The sequence below is a fragment of the Ornithodoros turicata genome, unplaced genomic scaffold (genome assembly GCF_037126465.1).
Source record: "Ornithodoros turicata isolate Travis unplaced genomic scaffold, ASM3712646v1 Chromosome24, whole genome shotgun sequence".
NCBI classification, from domain to species: Eukaryota; Metazoa; Arthropoda; class Arachnida; order Ixodida; family Argasidae; genus Ornithodoros; species Ornithodoros turicata.
The window spans coordinates 573,230-594,613 of record NW_026999345.1 but is presented as its reverse complement, the minus strand read 5'-3'; the positions used below and the strand labels follow the sequence as shown (position 1 = coordinate 594,613).

The window sequence follows — 21,384 nt, the reverse complement described above, 5'->3', positions numbered from 1 at the left end:
GGACTAAATCATATTCTAGAAACACGCATAACGTCGTCTGTTATATACACAGGCTCACTGAGTTTCATACATGCCATTTGTAACATCAAGCCACACAAAAGTCTTTTAGTTAGATGTGCGCAGTGAAGGATCTTGCAGTGTGAAGAAATGACTGTACGACGAAGAGGAAGAAAGCAATGACTGGAAGAGGAAGATGACGTTTTTTTGTTTGTATCATTTTTTTTTCTTATGGGCTCGAACGGTAGAACGTTGTATCTGTACTCGTAGAATAAATATGCTGTTCTAGAGGTAGGAGTTCTTCTGCTAGGATCCGGGCGCGACTTTACAAGGAGAAAGGTGGTGCCGAAACCCGGGAGAAAGAGAGACGAAGGACCCCTAACCATCTTCGAAGTATCAGTGTGTCAACGGCTAGGCCTACCGTTTGAAGATGGAACGCATGGAATGCCTAAAGAGGCGTCGCCAAGGTCTGAGAAGTGCGGTAACTCGAACCGTAAAAGAAGCTACAGAGAAGCTTGGCGACGTAAACCTTGCAGAAGAAGACATCGAAGTACTTGTTGCTAGGATAAAGAAACAGACAGAGAACTTGGAGAAAGTGGACGCTGAGCTGGAGCCTTTGTGGTCAGAGGGAGACGTCGACGCGGAGCAGCAAGAGGGCTTCAAGTATATCGACGGGGCAACTGCATTGCTCGCACGGCTACAGTTCAGGCTCGAGCGAAATTCTACGGCCATAAGTCGGACGTCAGAACGTCAGTCAGGGTCGAGACAGTCGGAGAACGCTGGAAGGATGAACCAGCACGGGAAGCTGCCGAAGCTGGATCTCGTCAAATTTAACGGTCAAAGGAGGGACTGGTTCGCGTTCTGGGAGCAGTTTCGCCAAATGGTCCACGACAATCAAAGGCTATCCACGTGCGACAAGTTCCACTATTTAAGAGCAGCGCTTACAGGGGAAGCGGCATCAGCTATCGCGGGGTTGCCGCCGACGGAGAGATGTTACGACGATGCTCTGGAGATCCTCAAACGACGTTTTGGGAACGAGACGCTTCAGATTGAAGATCACATGAGCAGGCTTACTAACCTGCAACCGGTGAGAGCACAGCACGATGTGAGAGGACTGAGAAAGCTATACGACGGAGTCGTGTCACATGTGAGAGCATTGAAGGCACTGGGTGTACCCGAAGAGTCGTTCGCATCCATGCTGTATTCAATTATGCTTCGACTAGTACCTCAAGAGTTGGTGGTCGACTTCAACAAAGGGGCGTTGCAGGCAGAAGCTGGAACAACGAGCCAGAGCAGGAGCGGCCAAGAGGCCGGCGACGACAACACCTCAGGGCGTGCAAGCAGCCAGCATGTTGTCAAACTGAATAACTTTTTGGTCTTCCTCAGGGTTGAAGTAGAGAGTCGCGAAAGCTCGATCTTTACGCGTGAGGGAGACAGGAAAGAGCCGGCGGGATCACACAAGGACAGAGAAGTTAAGACACACGCGAAGAGAGCCAAGAGGCCGTCATCGACGTCAACGTTGCTTCACACAGCAGAGGAATACTCGGAATGTTTTTTCTGCAAAGCAAAGGATCACAAGACGGCTGAGTGCCAAGCGACGATTTCAGTAGAAGAAAAGCTACGCAAGCTCAAAGAAGGAGGGCGATGCTTCAGGTGCACCTTGCCCAACCACGTATCCAGGAGGTGTTGGCGTAAAGTAGAGTGCAGTAAGTGTCAAGGAAGACATGCTGCTTCTGTGTGTAGTCCCAGGGGAGACAGCTCGCTCAGCACAGACAAGTCGACGTCGGAATCGTCGCAGTTCAGTTTAGAGCTGACTCGACGCACCAAAGGCCCAGAGACTATACTACAGACAGTAGTCGCTTGGTGTAGAGGTCCGGGGGGAGCGAGCAAAGGCAAAATAATGTTCGACACGGGCAGTCAAAGGACATTTGTTACTCAACGAACCGCCCAAAATTTGAAGTGTGAGACAGTCGGCCAAGAACGACTGAAAGTAGGAGTCTTTGGGGGACGACAAGAAGAAAGAACGTTTCGGAGAGTATCCATAAGGCTTCTCAGTCTACAGGGTGGCAATGAGTACGACATGGAAGCGCTAGTCACCGACGTCATCAGTGGCCAAAACACACCTACGCCATGCTCCTTCATAATCGACAAAATGAGAGCGAAGGACCTTCCAGTCCAGCAGCTGGTGTGTCCAGAAAATGAAGAGGAAATACAGGTTCTCATAGGCACCGATCAGTACTGGGATCTAGTGACTGGAAGGATTGTACGACTAGGCAGCAGCATAAGAGCAGTGGAGACACGGATCGGCTGGATGGTACATGGAGTGTCACCTAGAGCAGGGACAATTCAGCATTGCAATCAAACGTTGGTGCTCAGACTGTCCGTAGACGAAGACGAAGGGAATTCGACGTTAGAAAAGTTTTGGCAGCTCGAATCCATTGGCGTGGTTCCAGACACGGATGACGAACAAGAGCATCCGGTACTACGTCGGTTCTTCCAAAGTGTGACACAAAATGGAGGGCGCTATGAAGTTGCGCTCCCGTACAAGTCGACGCTGAATTTGGGAAACAACAAAGGAGTGGCGTTGAAGAGGCTCACACAGTTAACTAGGAGATTGGCTCGCAACGAAGAGTTGCTGAAGAGGTATGACGAAGCGATCCGGATGTACAGTGATAACAGCATGGCAGAAAGAGTGGTTGACGAAGTTGACGAAGGACAAAGCGTCGTGTACTATATGCCACATCAAGCCATTTTGAGAGAATCTAGTAGTACGACTAAGACTAGAGTGGTGTTCGATTGCTCATCCAGTTGCGGCTCAACAAAATCGCTTAACCAGTGCCTAGAAGCTGGACCGAACTTAAATCCGGACGTCGTGGGATTACTGCTGAATTTCCGGGTCCATAAGATCGCCTTGGTGGCCGATGTAGAAAAAGCCTTTTTGCAAATAACCGTGAGGGAAGAGGACAGAAACGCCTTACGGTATTTGTGGTATGAGACAAAACCAGAAGCGGGAATGCCACTACCACCGGTAGAAAGCTGGAGGATGACGAGGGTTCCCTTCGGCACGACGGCAAGCCCGTTTTTGCTCGCGGCTACTTTGCGCAGCCACTTCAAGATGATGGAAGAGGAATATCCAGAAACAGCACGACTCCTTAGTAGCCACATGTACGTGGATGATCTTATAACCGGAGCAAATGACGTACAGGAAGCACAGAAGATCGCAAAAGAAGCGACGGCGATCTTGGAACAAGCGAAAATGAGGCTGCATAAGTGGGCAACAAATCATAGCGACGTGCGCGAGTCCCTCCACGCAGAGTCGGGCGAACGAGCATTGGGTGATCCCAAGGATATGCAGAAAGTTCTAGGAATATCGTGGTTGCCGGACACGGACGTTTTAACATTTGGCATGAGCGACTTGTGGAGTCTACACCATGAAGGTGGCGACACGAAACGACGGGTCTTGCAGATCATAGCTCGCCTATATGATCCACTGGGAGTGTTGGCACCCTTTACGATCCGTGGTAGAATCCTTTTCCAACTGTTGTGGAAGCGCAAGATTGGATGGGAAGACATTTTACCTGCAGACCTTCAAACAACGTGGATCCGGTGGGGCTCCGAACTACAGGATCTACCAGACATAAGAGTACCGAGGTACTATGGCCGAGACATGGACAAAGACGTGGTACATACAGAGATACATATGTTTTGTGATGCGAGTCCTACAGCGTACGGTGCGGTAGCGTACACAGTTATGGAAGACCCTTGTGGAACAAGAACCGCAGCGATGCTGATGGCAAAGTCAAGGCTCGCCCCAATAAAAGAGCTGACAATACCTCGACTGGAGTTGATGGCATGTCTAGTGGGAGCAAGGCTTGTCTCCTATATCACTGAAAAGATCAAAATCAGTCCAGTTCGACTTCACTTTTGGACAGATTCCAGAATAGCGCTTTGCTGGATACGTGGGGATCCCCAGCGCTGGAAGCAGTTCGTGCAAAACCGGGTACAAGAAATTCAGAGGCTTACTCAAATAGATGGATGGAAGTATTGCAAGGGCAAAGAAAACCCAGCAGATCTACTGACCAGAGGAATGCAAGCAAAGAAGATGACTGAAAGCGAGCTGTGGTGGTCAGGACCAAGCTGGATGACTCGAAGCGACAGCGAATGGCCTGTGTGGAACATGGACGATGACCTGGAGAGAAACGAATTGGAGGAGAAGAAAACAAAAGTTCTGCAAACGCTGACTACAGAGACGGAAGACGTCATAGAGATGGAAAGGTACAGCTCTGTGAGAAGGTTACATCGGGTTGTGGCCTGGATTTTGCGATTCAGAGGGAACGCTACAAAGAAAAGTTACACTACCGGACCCCTGACAGCGCAGGAGTTGCAACGTGCCGAAGAGTGTTGTATCAAACTTGTGCAAGGGAAAGCCTTTTCAGAAGAAATAGCGGCTGTGCTGAGTAACAAGCCATTACCAACATGGTCAACATTGCAAGGAAGCAAGTTGTTTATGGACATCAGTGGCGTACTGAGGGTAGCAGGTCGGCTACATCACAGTGATTTGCCGTATGATCAGAAACACCCCGTCGTCTTACCAAAGAAGAATCATTATGCGGAACTGCTGATCAGGCAGTGTCACTGGGATCTGCTTCATGCAGGAGTAAGAGACACTCTCGTCCAATTAAGGGAAAAGTTCTGGATTGTGCACGCGCGACAGTTGATCAAGAGCATCTTGAAGAAATGCGTCGTCTGCCAACGATACAATGTAAGGGCTGCGAGACAAGAAACGGCTCCTCTGCCGTCAACGAGGGTGACACAGTCAGAGCCGTTCGCAGTAACAGGACTCGACTTTGCCGGGCCAGTGTGGATAAAGGCACAACGTTCAGCAAAGGAGGCATACTTCGTAATTTTTGTGTGCGCAGTGACCAGAGCCGTACACCTTGAACTTGTAGAAGCAATGTCAGCGACCGCATTTCTACTGGCGTTCCGGCGGTTCGTAGCTCGGCGAGGAATACCCAAAGTTGTCTATAGCGACAATGCCAAGGCTTTCCGCAAGAGCAACAAGGAGATTAGAAATTTATGGGATGTGACACACGGTCATGAAATCGAAGAGAAGATTGCTGAATGGAGAGTAGAGTGGCGGTATAACGTACCATATGCCCCATGGTGGGGCGGCTTCTACGAACGTCTAGTACGATCGGTGAAAGTCACCTTGAAGAAGACGATCGGCGCAAGATGTCTGAAGGAAGCCGAACTCAATACCATTCTCACAGAAGTCGATGCAATCCTGAATTCTCGTCCAATAACATTCGTGTATGAGGAGGAAGGTACGCATCCACTGTGTCCATCGGCATTCCTGACGGGAAAGCGATTGACAACGCTACCGAACACCAAAGCTAGCGATGTACCAGAGAGCAGTGGCAGTACTCTACAGATAATGTGGCAGAAACGGGCAGATAATTTGAATACCTTCTGGAAGAGATGGTCCGCGGAATATCTCACGGAGCTCAGGAACTTTCATAACAAAAGCAAAGGAGGACAACTTCAAGTGGATGACATCGTGATCGTCCGCGATGACAGAAAGAAGAGACAAGGATGGTCGACGGGACAAATAATACGAAGCTTTCCAGGCAAAGATGGAAAAACACGGGCTTTCGAGGTCCGCATGTCAGATCGAACCACAGTGCTACGGCCTGGAGATCTGCTATATAAACTCGAGGTGTAATGTACTGAACATTTCTTCGGGGGGGGGGGGGTGTGAAGGATCTTGCAGTGTGAAGAAATGACTGTACGACGAAGAGGAAGAAAGCAATGACTGGAAGAGGAAGATGACGTTTTTTTTGTTTGTATCATTTTTTTTCTTATGGGCTCGAACGGTAGAACGTTGTATCTGTACTCGTAGAATAAATATGCTGTTCTAGAGGTAGGAGTTCTTCTGCTAGGATCCGGGCGCGACTTTACACGCAGCATTTAGCAACTGTCATACATTGGAAAGGGTACAGTATGAAACTTCGTTGGGTACCCAGCCGTGTCAGTATAAGCGGCAAAGAGAGGGCTGACCGTACAGCTCTCGCTGCCCATGGCCATGACATTACTCATTTTGAAATCCCTCTCCCTGATCTATTGCTAGATTTGAAAAGTGTCATCAGCAGGAAGTGACAAGCTTTCTGGTCTGGACAAACGGATACCAAATTGCACACAGTTAAACCTCAAATTGCAGCCCCAGTTCAAGTATTTAAAAACCGGCTATACGAGATTTTGTCATGTCGGTTAAGGTTGGGTCACACACATTTGACCCATGGGTACCTTATGCGAGGAGAGGAAGCACCTGAGTGTGCACACTGTGGCGCACACCTTTCCATTTTGCATATACTCATTAGTTGCCCTTCCTTTGTGACGCATCGCCAACGTCATTTCCATAACTTCTACAAGTACTGTATCCCCCTCCAACCCGCATTATTGCTAGGGGATGAGGCTCTCATCCCTTTCGAGGACGTTTTCCTATTTTTGAGAGATATAGGCATCGTGAATGAATTGTAATATCTTACTTACTTCATTTTATATGGTGATTTACACGCCTGTCGGACCCACCTTTAATTTTAAACAAATCAGTTTATTTTTAAGTTAAATTTGTTTTAAACAATAGCAGAGTTTTGGCACATTATGATCCCAGTTGTCGCTGCGCCACAAAACTCCCAATCATCATCAGCATCATAATTTGTCCAAAAGAGCCGCAGACCAGGGTCCAAGCACAAGACGATGGTATAATCATGGCAGGAGGTATAACCTCAGAACAACGATAGGTTGCGGATCCGAAGGGAGGCCTTCTTCACCCGCTCCAAGGGTACCTTCAGTTCCGCCTCCAGGGATATCCCCTTCATGCCAACTGGGGAGTACACGATGCCAAGATACTTCCAAATAGTAGTGGTGGATTTGGCCGGCAAAGTCTCGCCACCAATCTTCAAATTTCCTTCAACATACTTGACTTCGCCATCCCGAGGAGATGCAGCCAGCGAAACAGCAAACGACTTTCCTGCATTGATGACTAGGCCTTTGTCACTAAAGAATAGCTCCAGCGTCGGGAAATTGGCGCCCCCATCGCCCGGCAGCAGCCGCAGTAGCCCCCTCCTGCACTCACTGTTGGGTCGCCGCAGGAGGGAGACCCCCACGTATAGCTGTGCGTGGCTTTCCCGTGTCTGGGGAAAGGGGGATCCTGACAGTTGAGTGGACTCGGAGGTTGGTTTTTGACCCTTCGGGGACCCTCCGGGAAAACAACACACTGCGTTGGCCCCTGCTTCCCACAGACGGGTGATCTTGGAAGGCCCGGCCATGACTATCCAGCTAGTCGCCATCTCGCTTTTCATGACTTTTTCTTTCTTCTCCTCTCCCTCTATATTTCCTCCTGTTCAACTTCTTTGGCGGCAAGGGTCAACCTTGGGCAGTCTTTTCACTCTCCAGAAGCTGCACTTGGGTATAGTGCAGAGGGATGTGTTAATGTGCAGAGCATGTTCCCTTGGTTGGGGTCGGTGCTGGCCGACACACCTCCTGCACTGAACACCATATATCTTTGCATGGACACTCAAACCTTTAAAAGACGTGATCGGCCTCCTAAAAGAAGCCGCAACCAGGCACTAACTATGAATCTTCTTAATGTGACTCAAGAAACCTTGTTCCCAAAGTTTCTTATCCTACACTCAGAAGACCAGAACTGCCCACCCGAAAAGATATCTCCCTTTGTGACTGCAAAGGCTCTAGAACAGTTAATAGGGAAATCCTATGAGGCCAAAAAGCTAGGAACAGGTGACATTCAGGTTCTAGTTCAGACAAAACAACAGAGCGCAGCCCTCCAATCACTAAAGAAAATTGGCGATGCAGCTGTATCGGTCACAGCACATCGCACTCTGAACATTGTAAAAGGTGTGATTTCTGTGTATGAATTGCTCCCATGCTCAGATACCAAAATAGAAGAAGGCTTACAAGATCAGGGAGTCGTGCTCGCAAAAAGAATTGTAATGCGCAGGGAAGGCAAGGAAATACCAACTAAGCATGTAGTCCTGTCCTTTCAGCTTCATACACTTCCTTCTTCCTTGAAGGCAGGATACATCAACTGTCAAGTCAGAGCATATGTTCCTAGCCCGAGGCGCTGCTTTAAATGCCAACACTTTGGACATAGCTCGCAGACCTGCAGGGGACATGCAACATGCCCAAAATGCGCTGAGAAAGACCGCACACCAGAGCCTTGCCAAAAGCAACGTAAAATGTGTAAACTGTCGTGGCGAGCACCCCGTCTACTCCAGATCGTGCCCCCGATTTCAAGAAGACACAAATCTTAAATCACAACAAATCTTAAAAATAAAGACAGAGCAAGACATCACATACAAAGCAGCTAAGACACAACTGGAATTTCTGAAAAAATGCGCTTTTTCCGAAGTGGTGCGCAGGGGAGTGGCACGGAAGTATTCCCTCAGGCTGGCCAAACTGGCAGCCCAAACGGGACGGCAACAACCTCATCAGAGGTTGCTGGCTCCCCTTCTGTTTGGGACGAGATTACAAACCACCCATCCCAAGCCATAACAACGCAAGTTGACGACGACGAACGCTCATCACAGAAGTCGTCGTCGAGTCTTCCAGCTGGTTCTTCTCAGGGGAAGGACAAGCGGGAGAAGTCAGATGGTAAAGGTAGAGGAAAGCATAGGGAGCAGCAGAAAGTACCCCCACCAAGAATACAGGCTGCATAAAGCCATGCAGAGACAATACAAAATTCACATAAAATACACACACTACACAATGCAGGTGTTCCTTTTCCTCCTCCTAATTATCTTAATCAATCCTAGCAATATCCTTCAGTGGAATTGCCGAGGCCTGCTCGTAAATATAGATGATGTTCACGATGTTTGTGAAACATACACTGCCGCCTGTATTTGCTTGCAGGAAACTTATCTGAACCCCTGTAACCCTAATCCATTCAGACAATGGAAAATCTTTAGGAAGGACCGATCCAACACAGCACGGGCTTCTGGAGGTGTCGCAGTTCTGATACGAAAACACCTTCCTGCAAGGTACATTCCACTGAACGCAACACCTGAGGCTGTTGCTATTCACATTTGTCTCGATAATGTAATAACTGTATGTTCTCTTTATCTTCCACCTTCGATAGCTGTTGAACAGAAACAAATAGAAGATATTTTGGCCAGCTTCCCCTACCGTTCATTCTGCTTGGAGATTTCAATGCACACAACATCTTGTGGGGGAGCCAAAAAACCGATAGTCGTGGGAGAATGTTGGAACGAGTCCTCCTTGCAAGGCCTGTCTGCTTACTAGATACGGGATTGCCAACATATGTAAACTCTGCATCAAGGTCTTTTTCCGCAATAGACATCTCCTTTTGCAGTTCTTCTCTTTTTCACTGCATGGACCGGAGAGTTGAACAGAATCCCCGAAGTAGCGATCATTTTCCGGTCATTATTAAATTGCATGGTTACACTAACAACATAAAAACTCGTCCACCACGGTGGAAAAACAAGAGGCAAATTGGGACATATCTGAAAGAGAAGCAAATTTCCTGTCTTCTGCTTTCCATGGCTTGAATGTTGAGGAGGCAAATAAGTTGACCACTCATACAATTATAAATACCGCTGAACAGTCCATTCCGCAAACATCTGGCCGACTCCCGAAGCGCTCCAAGCCTTGGTGGACGAGCGATTGTGGAAGCACACGCAAAGAACAAAACCGGGCGTGGGGTGTCTTTCGACGGCAACCCACTAGAAACACTCCATCAAAAATAATATGGGACAGACTAAAGAAAATAAAGGGTGACTAAACAAGCTTCTGTGTACCATTGTTAGAAATAAATGGTACAGTATGTCAAAGTATGGAGGAGCACGCCAATGCCCTCCGGGAACATTTCCAACAAGTGTCAAGATTTCCTAAAAATTAAATCATCTGCTGAGAGGCAAGCAATTGACAGTGGGTCAGATGAGAGGTGTGGTTATAACTCACCTTTTTCAATGGCGGAGCTACAAAGGGCTCTGTCATCCCCTAAAGACTCTGCACCTGGACCTGATCGCATAGTGTACTCCATGCTTAGACATCTGTCTAACTTCATTAAAGTCTCTCCTGAATTTCTTTAATTTTATCTGGCGAGAAGGTGTTCTCCCTTCTGGTTGAAAGGAGGCAACCATAGTTCCACTGCTGAAGCCAGGAAAAGGTCCCTGGCACCCGTGCAGTTACCGACCCATAGCGCTGACAAGTTTTCTGGGGAAGACCTTTGAGCGCATGGTCAACAACCGTCTTATGTATTTTCTGGAAGAAAATAATTGTTTAGATAAATATCAGTATGGCTTTAGAGCTGGGTGCTCAACAGTGGACCAACTTTTGCGTTTGGAGACTACCATCAGAGAAGCCTTCGTCAGGAAACAGCACTGTTTTCTTCGATTTAGAGAAGGCATACGATACAGCATGGCGATGTGGTATCCTTCGAGACTTGCATGCACTTGGTATACGTGGCAGAATGTTCCAATGTATTACCAATTTCCTACAGAGAAGAACTTTCAGGGTACAAGTTGGGACAACACTATCTCGTCCATTAATCCAGGAAAATGGTGTCCCGCAGGGATCCGCACTTAGCGTGACCCTTTTCATTGTAAACATGAACTCTTTAGCAATTGTTATCCCTTCATCAATCAAATACTCGTTGTACGTCGACGATGTTCAGATTTCTTATTGCTCCTCTAACCTATCGGTGTGCGAACGTCAGCTACAGCTAACAATGAATAAACTGATTAAATGGTCTCAGGAAAATGGCTTCAAATTCCTCACTACAAGACAGTTTGTGTTCGTTTCTCGAAGTTTCGGGGAATGTTCCCAGACCCCACTCTTTCTATGTGCAACCAAAGTATAAGCGTCAAATCTGAACACAAATTCCTCGGTCTCATTTTCGACGAAAAACTCTCATTCTTAGCTCACTTGAAAACCCTCAACACAAAATGCAGAAAGTCTTTGCACATTTTAAGGGTACTCTTACATCGATCCTGGGGAGCAGATCGCGATGCATTACGCCGGATCTATGTCTCCACTGTCCTTTCAAAACTTGAGTACGGTTGTGTGGTGTAAGGGTCAGCACGACCTTCTACTTTGAAAATGTTGGACACTGTACATCACCTGGGACTGCGGCTGGTCCTTCGAGCTTTCCGGAACTCGTCTGTCGAGAACCTTTACGCAGAAACCAATAAGTGGTCTCTCGAAAGGCGGCGGTTCTACCTGAGTACGTCATATGCATTAAGGATTAGAGGCTACCCACAAAACCCGGCGATCCCTGCTGTAAGAGACAAACAATATAAACAACTCCTTTTGAACAGGCCTTCAGCGGTATTGCCATTTAGTATGTCTAAGGAAATTGAGCACTATGACTTTTCGGAATATAAGTCCATGATCCTTGAGTGCAGTAAAAAAAAATCCCTCCATGGCAACCTCATCCAAAATGTGATAGATCACTCACTAGATATGACAAACGTAATACCCCAAACATTGTACTCGAACAGGAATTTGAGCATCTAAGGAAAACCTTTGGCAATCATGTTGAATTCTACACGGATGGATCGAAAACAAATACTAGAGTTTCATGTGCTATGGTTACTGGAGTTGTCACACGTTCACACCGGCTACAGACCACCATGTCTATTTTTACTGCTGAAGTGTATGGAATAATTTTAGCCCTCAACTACATCCTACAAAACCACATAAGATCCTCAGAAATATACGCAGATTCTCTCAGTTCTCTGCAGACTATTTGTAACATACACCCCCTAAATACCTGGTAGTTCATCTTGCAAGGAGCCTGGCAAGCACTATAGCTAATAGGGCCTATCAGTTACTCTTCTGCTGGGTACTCAGTCATGTTGGCATACCAGGCAATGAACGAGCTGATCATGCTGCTACGGCTGCGTTAACAGGTGACATAACCCCTTTCGAAATTCCATATCAAGATCTCAAACTACGTCTGAAAAGGTGCATCAATAATGACTGGCAAACATCCTGGGACCGGCAAACCAATAATAAATTACACAGTATCAAGCCCTATGTATGCTCCAGTTCACCTGGTATGTCCTATTGACTATATGAAGTGCTATCCTCCCGCCTTCGTTTGGGACACACATACTTGACGCATGGGTATCTTCTACGAGGAGAAGACCCAACGGAATGCAACCACTGCGGTGAACAGCTTCCGATCATTCACATCCTCATCACGTGTCAAGCGTACCAACATCTTAGTCAACATCATTTTGCTCCCTTTTATAGCACCTTTGTGCCTTTGTGCCCCTCCACCCAATGCTTCTGCTGGGAGATGACAGCTTTGTTCCTTTTCAGAACGTGTATAGGTTTTTTAAAGATACTGGGTTTTTAAAAGATCTGTCATTTTAAATACTAATGTAACAGTTACTCAAATTTTAGTCCTGCACATTTTAACTAACTAGTCTCCAGTGGTATTTGGCGCACTATGGCCTTTGTAGCTGATGCGCCAACAAAACCCGCATCAAATCAAACTAAAAAAGAGCATGGCCTGGTCCAACCGCTCCTGTAAGCCGGCAGACGTTGTTGCAAAAATAAGCAAATCGTTAGCAAAGGCAGCACTATCCACCATGAAGTCTCCACTTCTAAATGCAGTATCTCCCAACGCACCTCCCAGTAACTCGTTCAAAACAAAGTTAAACAAAATAGGCGATAAAGGGTCACCCTGGCGTACTGCACGTGTAGGTTTAACCAAACGGGTACATCCCTGAAAGGGTAGCACCGTCGATCCTTCGGCGTACAGCAGTCTGAGGTATCTGGCAAAGCGTTCTGATAATCATTTCCTTTTGGCAGCATTGCAAATGGCTTGAAAGGCAGCACTGGCGAAGGCCTTTTGCAGGTCAAGACTCGCCAAGTTTAAGTCCGGACATCTCTTTTTCGCTTCGTGCAGGACAGATGCTAGCAGGAGAACCCCAGGCAGCACGCAATATTGGACCAATATTGGCCTCACATCGCGCCCATTGGGCCAACAAAGGCCTAAGAATGCCAATGAACAACCAATCATTGGCACGTTGTTGGTATTATTCGCATTAGCTTCGAATTGAGAAAAGTGCTACAGAGACCTTCAAAGAGAGTGAAAACAGCTAAGTATGCTTTCTGAGGGCATTCGGCTACAATTTGTCAAAATCCTGCGAGGTATTTTATGTTCATAGGTATTATGTTGGCTGTCCATTGGTACTTTACAGGCCGGAATGCCAGCGTAGGCAGCACGTGGCCAATGTACATTACCATGGCGCGAGATAGGCTGCATTGGTTAAAGGACGGCATACTGAAGCAAGCATGTTGGTTTATACGATGCGAAAATCCTTTCTTCTGCGACACCGAATACCACGTATTCTCTTTGAGAACTATTACAATTAGTAGTTCGCTTGAAAATGAACTTTTTCAAGCAGCAGAACAGTCAATTACATTTGCTGCAGTGCATGCATGTGAATTGACCATGCAGTATCTCGATACATTACACATACCTTTTAAAAAGACAAGATGACAGTGTTAATAAGAATATAAACTAGCACTGTTCATGTTCGTTTAATTGCGTAGCATTTGCATAAAACATAAATTTGAGCCTGTTCATGGAGATACAAATTTATTTGCACACGATCAAAGGTGGCTTCAACGACATACACATTGCGGATACTGATACAAGAAACATGTTGAACCGGAATGATTATCCTCATTTCCTGAAGCTTTCGACACTTGCTACAGCAAGTGTCGAGCACCCCAGGAAATCTGGCATGCCACGTACAATGAGGGGTGCACAAAATGGAGTGTACTAACACCAGGCCTAAAACCTAACATTGAAAAAAATGAACCTACTGGCAACTGTTAATCATTCGCAAAACAGTAGGAACTTGAAATTATCTGTTTATGTATTGCACGCTACCAAAGATGACTTCAACGATATGCACATTGTAAATACTGATAGAAGAAACATGTGGAACCGGTGTGATTGTCCTCATCTGAGGTGCTCTAGCAAGTGTCGAGAGCCCCAGGAAATCTGGCATGCCACGTACAATGAGGGGTGCACAAAATGGAGTGTACTAACACCAGGCCTAAAACCTAACATTGAAAAAAATGAACCCGCTCCCAAGCAGTACAATGTAGTGAAAGTCGGGTGCAATAGGGGTGGACGGGTAGGTGGAAGGCCTTGAACAGACTCGTGACATAAAAGAACATTGATAATACACCTACCGTCTACCCCTATTGCACTCGACTTTTAGTACAACGTGCTGCTTGGGCTGGCAACTGTTAATCATTCGCAAAAACAGTAGGAATTTGAAATTATCTGTTTATGTGTTGCACGCTACCAAAGATGACTTCAACGATATACACATTGCAAATACTGATAGAAGAAACATTTGGAACCGGTGTGATTGTCCTCGTCTGAGGTTCTCTAGCAAGTGTCGAGAGCCCCAGGAAATCTGGCATGCCACGTGCAATGAGGGGTGCACAAAATGGAGTGTACTAACACCAGGCCTAAAACCTAACATTGAAAGAAATGAACCCACTGGCAACTGTTAATCATTCGCAGAACAGTAGGAATTTGAAATTATCTGTTTATGTATTGCATGCTACCAAAGATGACTTCATCGATATGCACATTGCAAATACTGATAAAAGAAACATGTCGAACCGGTGTGATTGTCCTCGTCTGAGGTTCTCTAGCAAGTGTCGAGAGCCCCAGGAAATCTGGCATGCCAAGTACAATAAGGGGTGCACGAAATGGAGTGTACTAACACCAGGCCTAAAACCTAACATTGAGAAAAATGAACCCACTTGCAACTGTTAATCATTCGCAAAAACAGTAGGAATTTGAAATTATCTGTTTATGTATTGCACGCTACCAAAGATGACTTCAACGATATGCACATTGCAAATACTGATAGAAGAAACGTGTGGAACCGGTTTGACTTTCCTCGTCTGAGGTTCTCTAGCAAGTGTCGAGAGCCCCAGGAAATCTGGCATGCCACGTACATTGAGGGGTGCACAAAATGGGATGTACTAACAGCAGGCTTTAAACCTAACATTGAAAGAATGAACCGACTGGCAATTGCATAGTTGCAAAAACACTCATCTCGGCATTATGCAAAACTATCGAGCATACAATGCATGTTTGTGAGCACCTACAGCAAATGCATAACTGGCAGTACGAGATGTCCGGACTTGTGCTCAAATTTGAGACATGTTCTTGCATTCTTGAAAGTACCGACATTGTACCACTTTTTTGATGGGTGAACTTTGTCTGTCTGATAGATATCTATCACAGAAGACTGCATAGGACTTGTGAAGAAGTCACGCGGATTTGGTAACACGGCACAAAATGATTTGTCTTGTTCTACTGCTTCAACATACAGTGCTACTCCACTCGTCAAGAGAACAGTTGACTTCGGTTTGATTTCGTGCTGCACCAAGTGTTTCTGGGGTTGGTTTGCCCTGCCTCGCTCAGAAAGTCGCCGGCTTAGCTGGGAAAGTGGACTGTTTGTGGTACGCAATATCTTTTTAACTTTTCCCAAATGAGACTCTATGGGAAAGGCACTGAAATTGTCCAGTGGGCCGTGCACCTTGCACTCTTCAGCAAGATGAATACGTGAGTGCACATTGTAGACGACACTATGAGCGCCATAAAGCTGTGCCCACTCGGATACTTTGTGTTCTAGCAACTGTCCTACATAATCACAGTACATAAAACACACGGTTGGAGATGCTAGAATTCTTGATGTCACGCAGAGGCAGAGAAAGTGAAAGTACAAGTCATCGCGCAGAAGACCCTTCAGCACAACTGGTCCCACATACATGAGGAAGGTACGGAACTCGGTCGCCTTCCACCGCTTCAGCTCCTGTAATCCACGTGGCTTGCGTTGGAATGCCTTCGGGAAATGCTGAGCAGAGCTTGTTAGCCTCAGGCTGAGCCCCTTCTTCTGCGACTCGCTGAAGCAGTGTGGTCGTGGACCCCTGACCCACGTATGAAGAAGACGGCGTGTCAACCCAGGGCACAAGAGGTGCATGTACTCTATCGGAAAGCCAAACACCATGTCCAGTTCCAGTGTGAGAAATGGAGAATATCCGTTGCGATGAGACGAGTCCTGCTGAGTGCGAAAAGAACTGTCTGTCCTCCTAGGACTATCAGTGATTGGAAAGGTCATACGGTGGTCCTTATACACACCTGGCTGGTTGTAACGCTCGCACACATGATGTCCGTTGTGACCCTTTATTGCTTTCACAAAGCTCCGTGCCGGTGCATCACAAATAACCGCAGTGAACTTGACTGTGAGACATGACCCCCGGTACTCCAAGCCATTGCTTGTTAGACTCTCCACCTCTTCGATGAAATCCTTCAGGTAATCACCCAAGTGTGGTGGTTTGTCTCTGTCACAGTAAACACTTACGAGGAAGGGCACATTGTTGCTAGCACTAGCAATCCGACACGATATTGGCCACAGGCATGTTCCTGAGCTTTTGAAAAGTGGGAGCCCGTCAATGTTCGCCCGCAGTTGAACTTGGAATGGAACATCTTCACTGCCGGCCAATGCTTGAAGAATGCCATGCACCAGGCCAAAATGAACAAACGTGCCATCCTGCTGCAAAGGCGCTTTTCGTTGTGTGCCAAGTATCGTCCTAGCGTCGCTGGGTACCTCCATGCCCCACTTGCGAAGCATGGTTGAGATGTCATTTAGGAAGGCGTGTGTTAGGTTATGCTTTTGGGCTAATTGTGCAAGATCAGCTACGATTGAGGGCCTCCCAGGCAGCTCTTGCTCATCACTTGTCTGGAGCACTCCATTCGAATTACTTTGCGAGGTGGCATTTTGTTCACACACTAGCTCATCTTGGAGAATATTTTCATGTTCGATGTCTCAGCCGTAAGATTCTGCGTCGGAATCTGACGAATCGTCCTCTAAGCTTGAAGCCGCATCTGACGCCGCTGACAAAACGTCTCTTGTTAGTGAGCTCGACTGGTCCAAAAAAGGTCCACGGCACTGATCATTGTCCACTGAAGAAATTTCCTCCAAAACCTCCCGGTACTCTTTCCGCAAGGTCCGACAACGTTTCGACTTCGACGAAATCATCGCGCGAAGATATGAAAACAACTAGTTATGGCGCTGCGGCAATTGATGGATTGCGTTGGATTGTGAAGCGACTGACTTGGCTGCATCATGTGTCACTTTTGTCCGAGCGACTATTTATTTCTCTAACAATCGACTAAAATTAGTATTTTAAGAATATGGCAGGAAACGTAGAACGTCTATGATTCATGCGGCATTTTGCGATATTGGAGCAACTTCTCTTTTGTTATTTATGCAATCCACGTCAAGCCAATCGTAACAGGTGCCGGGCCGGGGCGGAGAGCTGCACAAAAGCTGCACACAACACCACGCCATTTTGCCATTTTACTTGGCACGCTTGGAGCACGTTGACGTCCTGTAGGTCGTTTATCGTGGCCATTGCTGGATGCATCAGGATTGACCGAGCTTCGCGTGGTTTCCAGGTGAGCCTCAATTTGTCGTGGCTTGGTGACCAGTTTCTCTAGTTGGATGCGCCCGCCTCTCCAGAAAACTGAAAAAAAAATGCCCAAAGAATATGCGGTGGTCAGGTTTCCTGAAGAAGACGACAAAGTAGAACTCGTGCAAGCATCATGGCTCATCACAGGCGGCGAATTTTGCCTGTGGCCGCCAGAAAGTTATGTTTGTATACAAGACGCGATAAGGGCGTGTAAAGGACCAGGAGCAGGCTGGGCTCTTTGCCCCGCCGTGAAAATGAAAGAATGTTGTAAGTATTTGTTGTCTGTTTTTCTTTTCGCCTGTTTAAAGCTAAGTAACGTCTCAGACGGGTACCGGCGCGGTCTGCAAAAGCTGAAGCTGGCGCTTGGCACGTCGGATCTTGATACACACGGCCCGACGCAATCTGAAGCTTCAGGTACGTATGCATCACATGCGATAACATCATTACAATTCAGTGATGCAGAAAACAAAATATAAAAAAAGACTTGACTATATTGTGATTGCGTTGTCAAGCTCACGGAAACTGCATTATAGCTTCACGTTATCGTTAGTCTATATCGTTAGAGCTATTGTCACTTGACAAAGTGCACTAGACACAATGCACCATTGAAAATGCCTGTCAACGTACGGAGATCCGTTACTGCAATATGCACTCCCTGAAGTCCTAAATAGTCACTGGTACAGGTTCTGACAGCCTTCAACAAACTAACTTGATTTTTCTGCTTATTCTATTACAGACCATGAGGTTGACAAGGAGACATGGACTCTGCCCCAATAGAGTCCATGCTGTTCAACACAAGTAAGTTGGTCTAGTGACTCACTTCCTTGCTAATTAACATATTTCGTCATATTAAGTTCTGCCTTGCGTTGACGCTGCTCACCTAAATATATTGAATGCACATGTGCATAAGTGTGGGTAATGGATGGTCACCAGCACATGCTGCACCAACATGCGGCAGAAAGCTGTCGTGTGTATTCACATGACGTCAAAAGACTTCTCTGGCCGCCATGGTGGTCGTCACTTTTTCGGTGCAGCTGCCGATATTATCTGGTGTTTGCGCTAGAGCACTGCACAGGTTGGGCTGGGTGACGCTTTCTTTTTGTGGGCCTGGTCAGGGCTCGGGTTTCTCCATTATGGGCCCGGTCTGGCCACGTCATAAGGCGACGTTTGTGAATGCACTCAATTCTATTGTGGAAGAAGCCAGAAGCAAGAGTTGAGAATTGAGTGACATAAGTGCTAATGGCAACATTGGCCGCTGATGTTTTTGACCACTGGCATGATTGTCACCCAAGGTAATATTTTTTGCAGGCGTAGGGGCCAACAGCGACGAAATCGTCCCACCCCCTGAGCGGCGTACTATTTTGCCACCGCCACGTGAGTGCCTGGTGTACCTTATATTTGATAGGCTCATGTTCGCATACAGGACGGAGACTTAATGGCAATAATAGAAGCAGAATGTGTTGGTTGTAACTGGATCCGATTAAACAATGCTATTCCTGTGCACGTACCTGCACGCAATCATGGTGGAAGGAAAGCTGAAGAGACTGTGTGAAGTTGTGCTGGTTGCGGATGATACAGTGAACCCTAGTTATAATTGACCTCCGTTAATCTGACATCCTCAGTTATGTTCGCTCTAACATGCTTCCTTATGACTAGGCTTTGTCGTTTTTTCTGCATTCGCCAAAAAACACACCCTGAATTAGTTTTCTAATTTCGCATATTCCGAAAAAATCTGAATATGTTGTACTATGCGAGCTGCCATCCTTTGAGTGGGAAAGGGAAATGCCTGTTGAAATGCCCCACTTGTGGACCGTAGGTCGAGCCTTGCGTAGTGTAGTGCATCGTATGCACCTTTGTGTACGTAAGGGATAGTGTTGGTGGTCCCGTGCACGCACAAAACAAAGAGAGCTTCGCCCAGAACCGCCACACTATTCTTTACATGTGCTCAGGCGATAGCGTACGATGCTCAGAACCCCATATTTTCTTTGGGCAGTGTGCATGTTCCGCTGTGCTTCAGCGCATATCGAAAGGTGGCTTTTGGTTGTGAGGGCTGTTATTCTCAGGGGATGTTCTGAATTCTCACACCATTGCAAAAATGTATTGCTGACTCCTTTGAACTCTTCTGGCTACTCCCGTCCCATAATGACTTCCTTCCGACTCATCCTTCTTTCCGTGAAGTCAGCACCGTGAACACCTGGTGAAGTCAGCAAGACCTTCGTGTGGAATTGAATAGCTGCCCGCATTCAGGCACTTATTTTAGGGGTGGAATAAAGCTGCCAAAAGAATACTAATTTTACTGAATCATATAAATGCAATACACCCCCAGACTACCTTGAAAGAAAATGCAGAAAACAACAATCCCTACTTATGACATGCTTGGCGTATGTCATTGATGGACTGCTATTATTTCTTTAGCGTTTCCTTCTTCCGAGACTCGGAATGACTGCTTGCATTTCAACGTACTTGGAAATGTTGTGTTGCAAATTCCTACTTGGTCATAATATACTCGTTTCTTTCAGCAGCCAAGAAAACAAATGTTGCTCCACGAGCATTTGGAGTTAGTGGTTTCTGCCAAAGTGAGGTTTTTAATTTTCTTTTTTGTTTTTTAGTTTTCTTTTTTTGTTTTTACATCATAAGTTATCCATACTGTGCTTGTGAATTGGTACAGGCCAAACCATGGCCGTAAACAAACGTAATTGCACTCAGTTTCAGGACTATGCAATCTTTTGTGCATCTCCTGTTTATTTTTCTTTTATGTGATTCCCAACTTTTTCAACAAATTTTTTTTTCAGATAATGGTCAAAGTGAAGAAATCCTAATTGATCACGATCTTCCATGTTCGTGTAAGTATCCATTTGTAGAGAGCGGACATTGTAGTCTGGAGTCATTTACAGTGTTAGTTGCAACGTTACTTGAGTGTTAGATGTTGTTGCTTGTGTGGTTTACTCTTTTGCTTGTAGTATATGAGGGTCTCCTTGCTGTTTTTGTTTTTTAGCAGCAACATATCACATCTCTCTGCAAATGTCATTCCCAGCATAACTTCATGATGAAAAATGCAAGGAAAACATGGATGATGAGAACATGTGATACTCAACAACCAACACGCTCTTCATCTCCTTACTCTTCAGCATTTCTTTACCTGTAATATTTTGCCACTTCTTGCAGGATGTCTGTCGTGTAAGTGAACCTTAGTGATGTTCTGCATCCTCAATTTATGTGCTTGCAGCCTTTTGTATCATTAACCTTGAACCCGTGCTACTTAAAAGCATGGGTACCACGAAATACAAGCAGCAGTTTGACAGAATGGCGTAAATTCAGGCTAGCTGGTGGATAAATTCCATGATAGGCAAGCCTGAGCGATGGGCAAGACACGTAAACAAACACAAACACGAGAGCCTTCGTATTTGTGTTTGTTTACGTGTCTTGCCCATCGCTCAGGCTTGCCTATCATGGGAGCAGCAGTTTGTACTGGAGGTACATTGGGAATGGCAGATCATAAGTAAAACGTCATGATTAATCATTTTGTGTCAAAAGTTACTCACACAAAGCTAGCACACACGTTAACAGTCTCTGTAGACTTGTTGTCTGGCATACCTCCCTCTTCCTGAGGCACAGAGATTGCATTGCTGACACACCAGCTCACTTGTCTTAATTTTTGTCTTCATAGTTTCTCGCAACTAGAAGATAGTATTTCATGTAGCTTAAGACCCAGTAAGCATTTCTGCCCTGCTGCAGTGCTGAGTATTTCCTGTGCTTTGTGGAACTAATAATTTCCTGATATTTTGCAGCACCGCCAAGCACCAACACCCAGAATGTGCCAGTGCC

At 46.3% G+C, this 21,384-nt stretch overlaps 1 protein-coding gene across 1 annotated transcript; it reads left to right on the top strand.

Moving 5' to 3' along the window:
• The first annotated feature begins 427 nt into the window (after positions 1–427).
• Positions 428–5,719, top strand: LOC135373364 (uncharacterized). The gene has a single exon (XM_064606579.1). The coding sequence runs from the start codon at positions 428–430 to the stop codon at positions 5,717–5,719; it is 5,292 nt and encodes a 1,763-aa protein (XP_064462649.1).
• The last annotated feature ends 15,665 nt before the right edge of the window (positions 5,720–21,384 follow it).

Coding starts and splice junctions, on each gene's coding strand:
- LOC135373364 (XM_064606579.1), top strand. CDS start 428: ATGGAACGCATGGAATGCCTAAAGAGGCGTCGCCAAGGTCTGAGAAGT.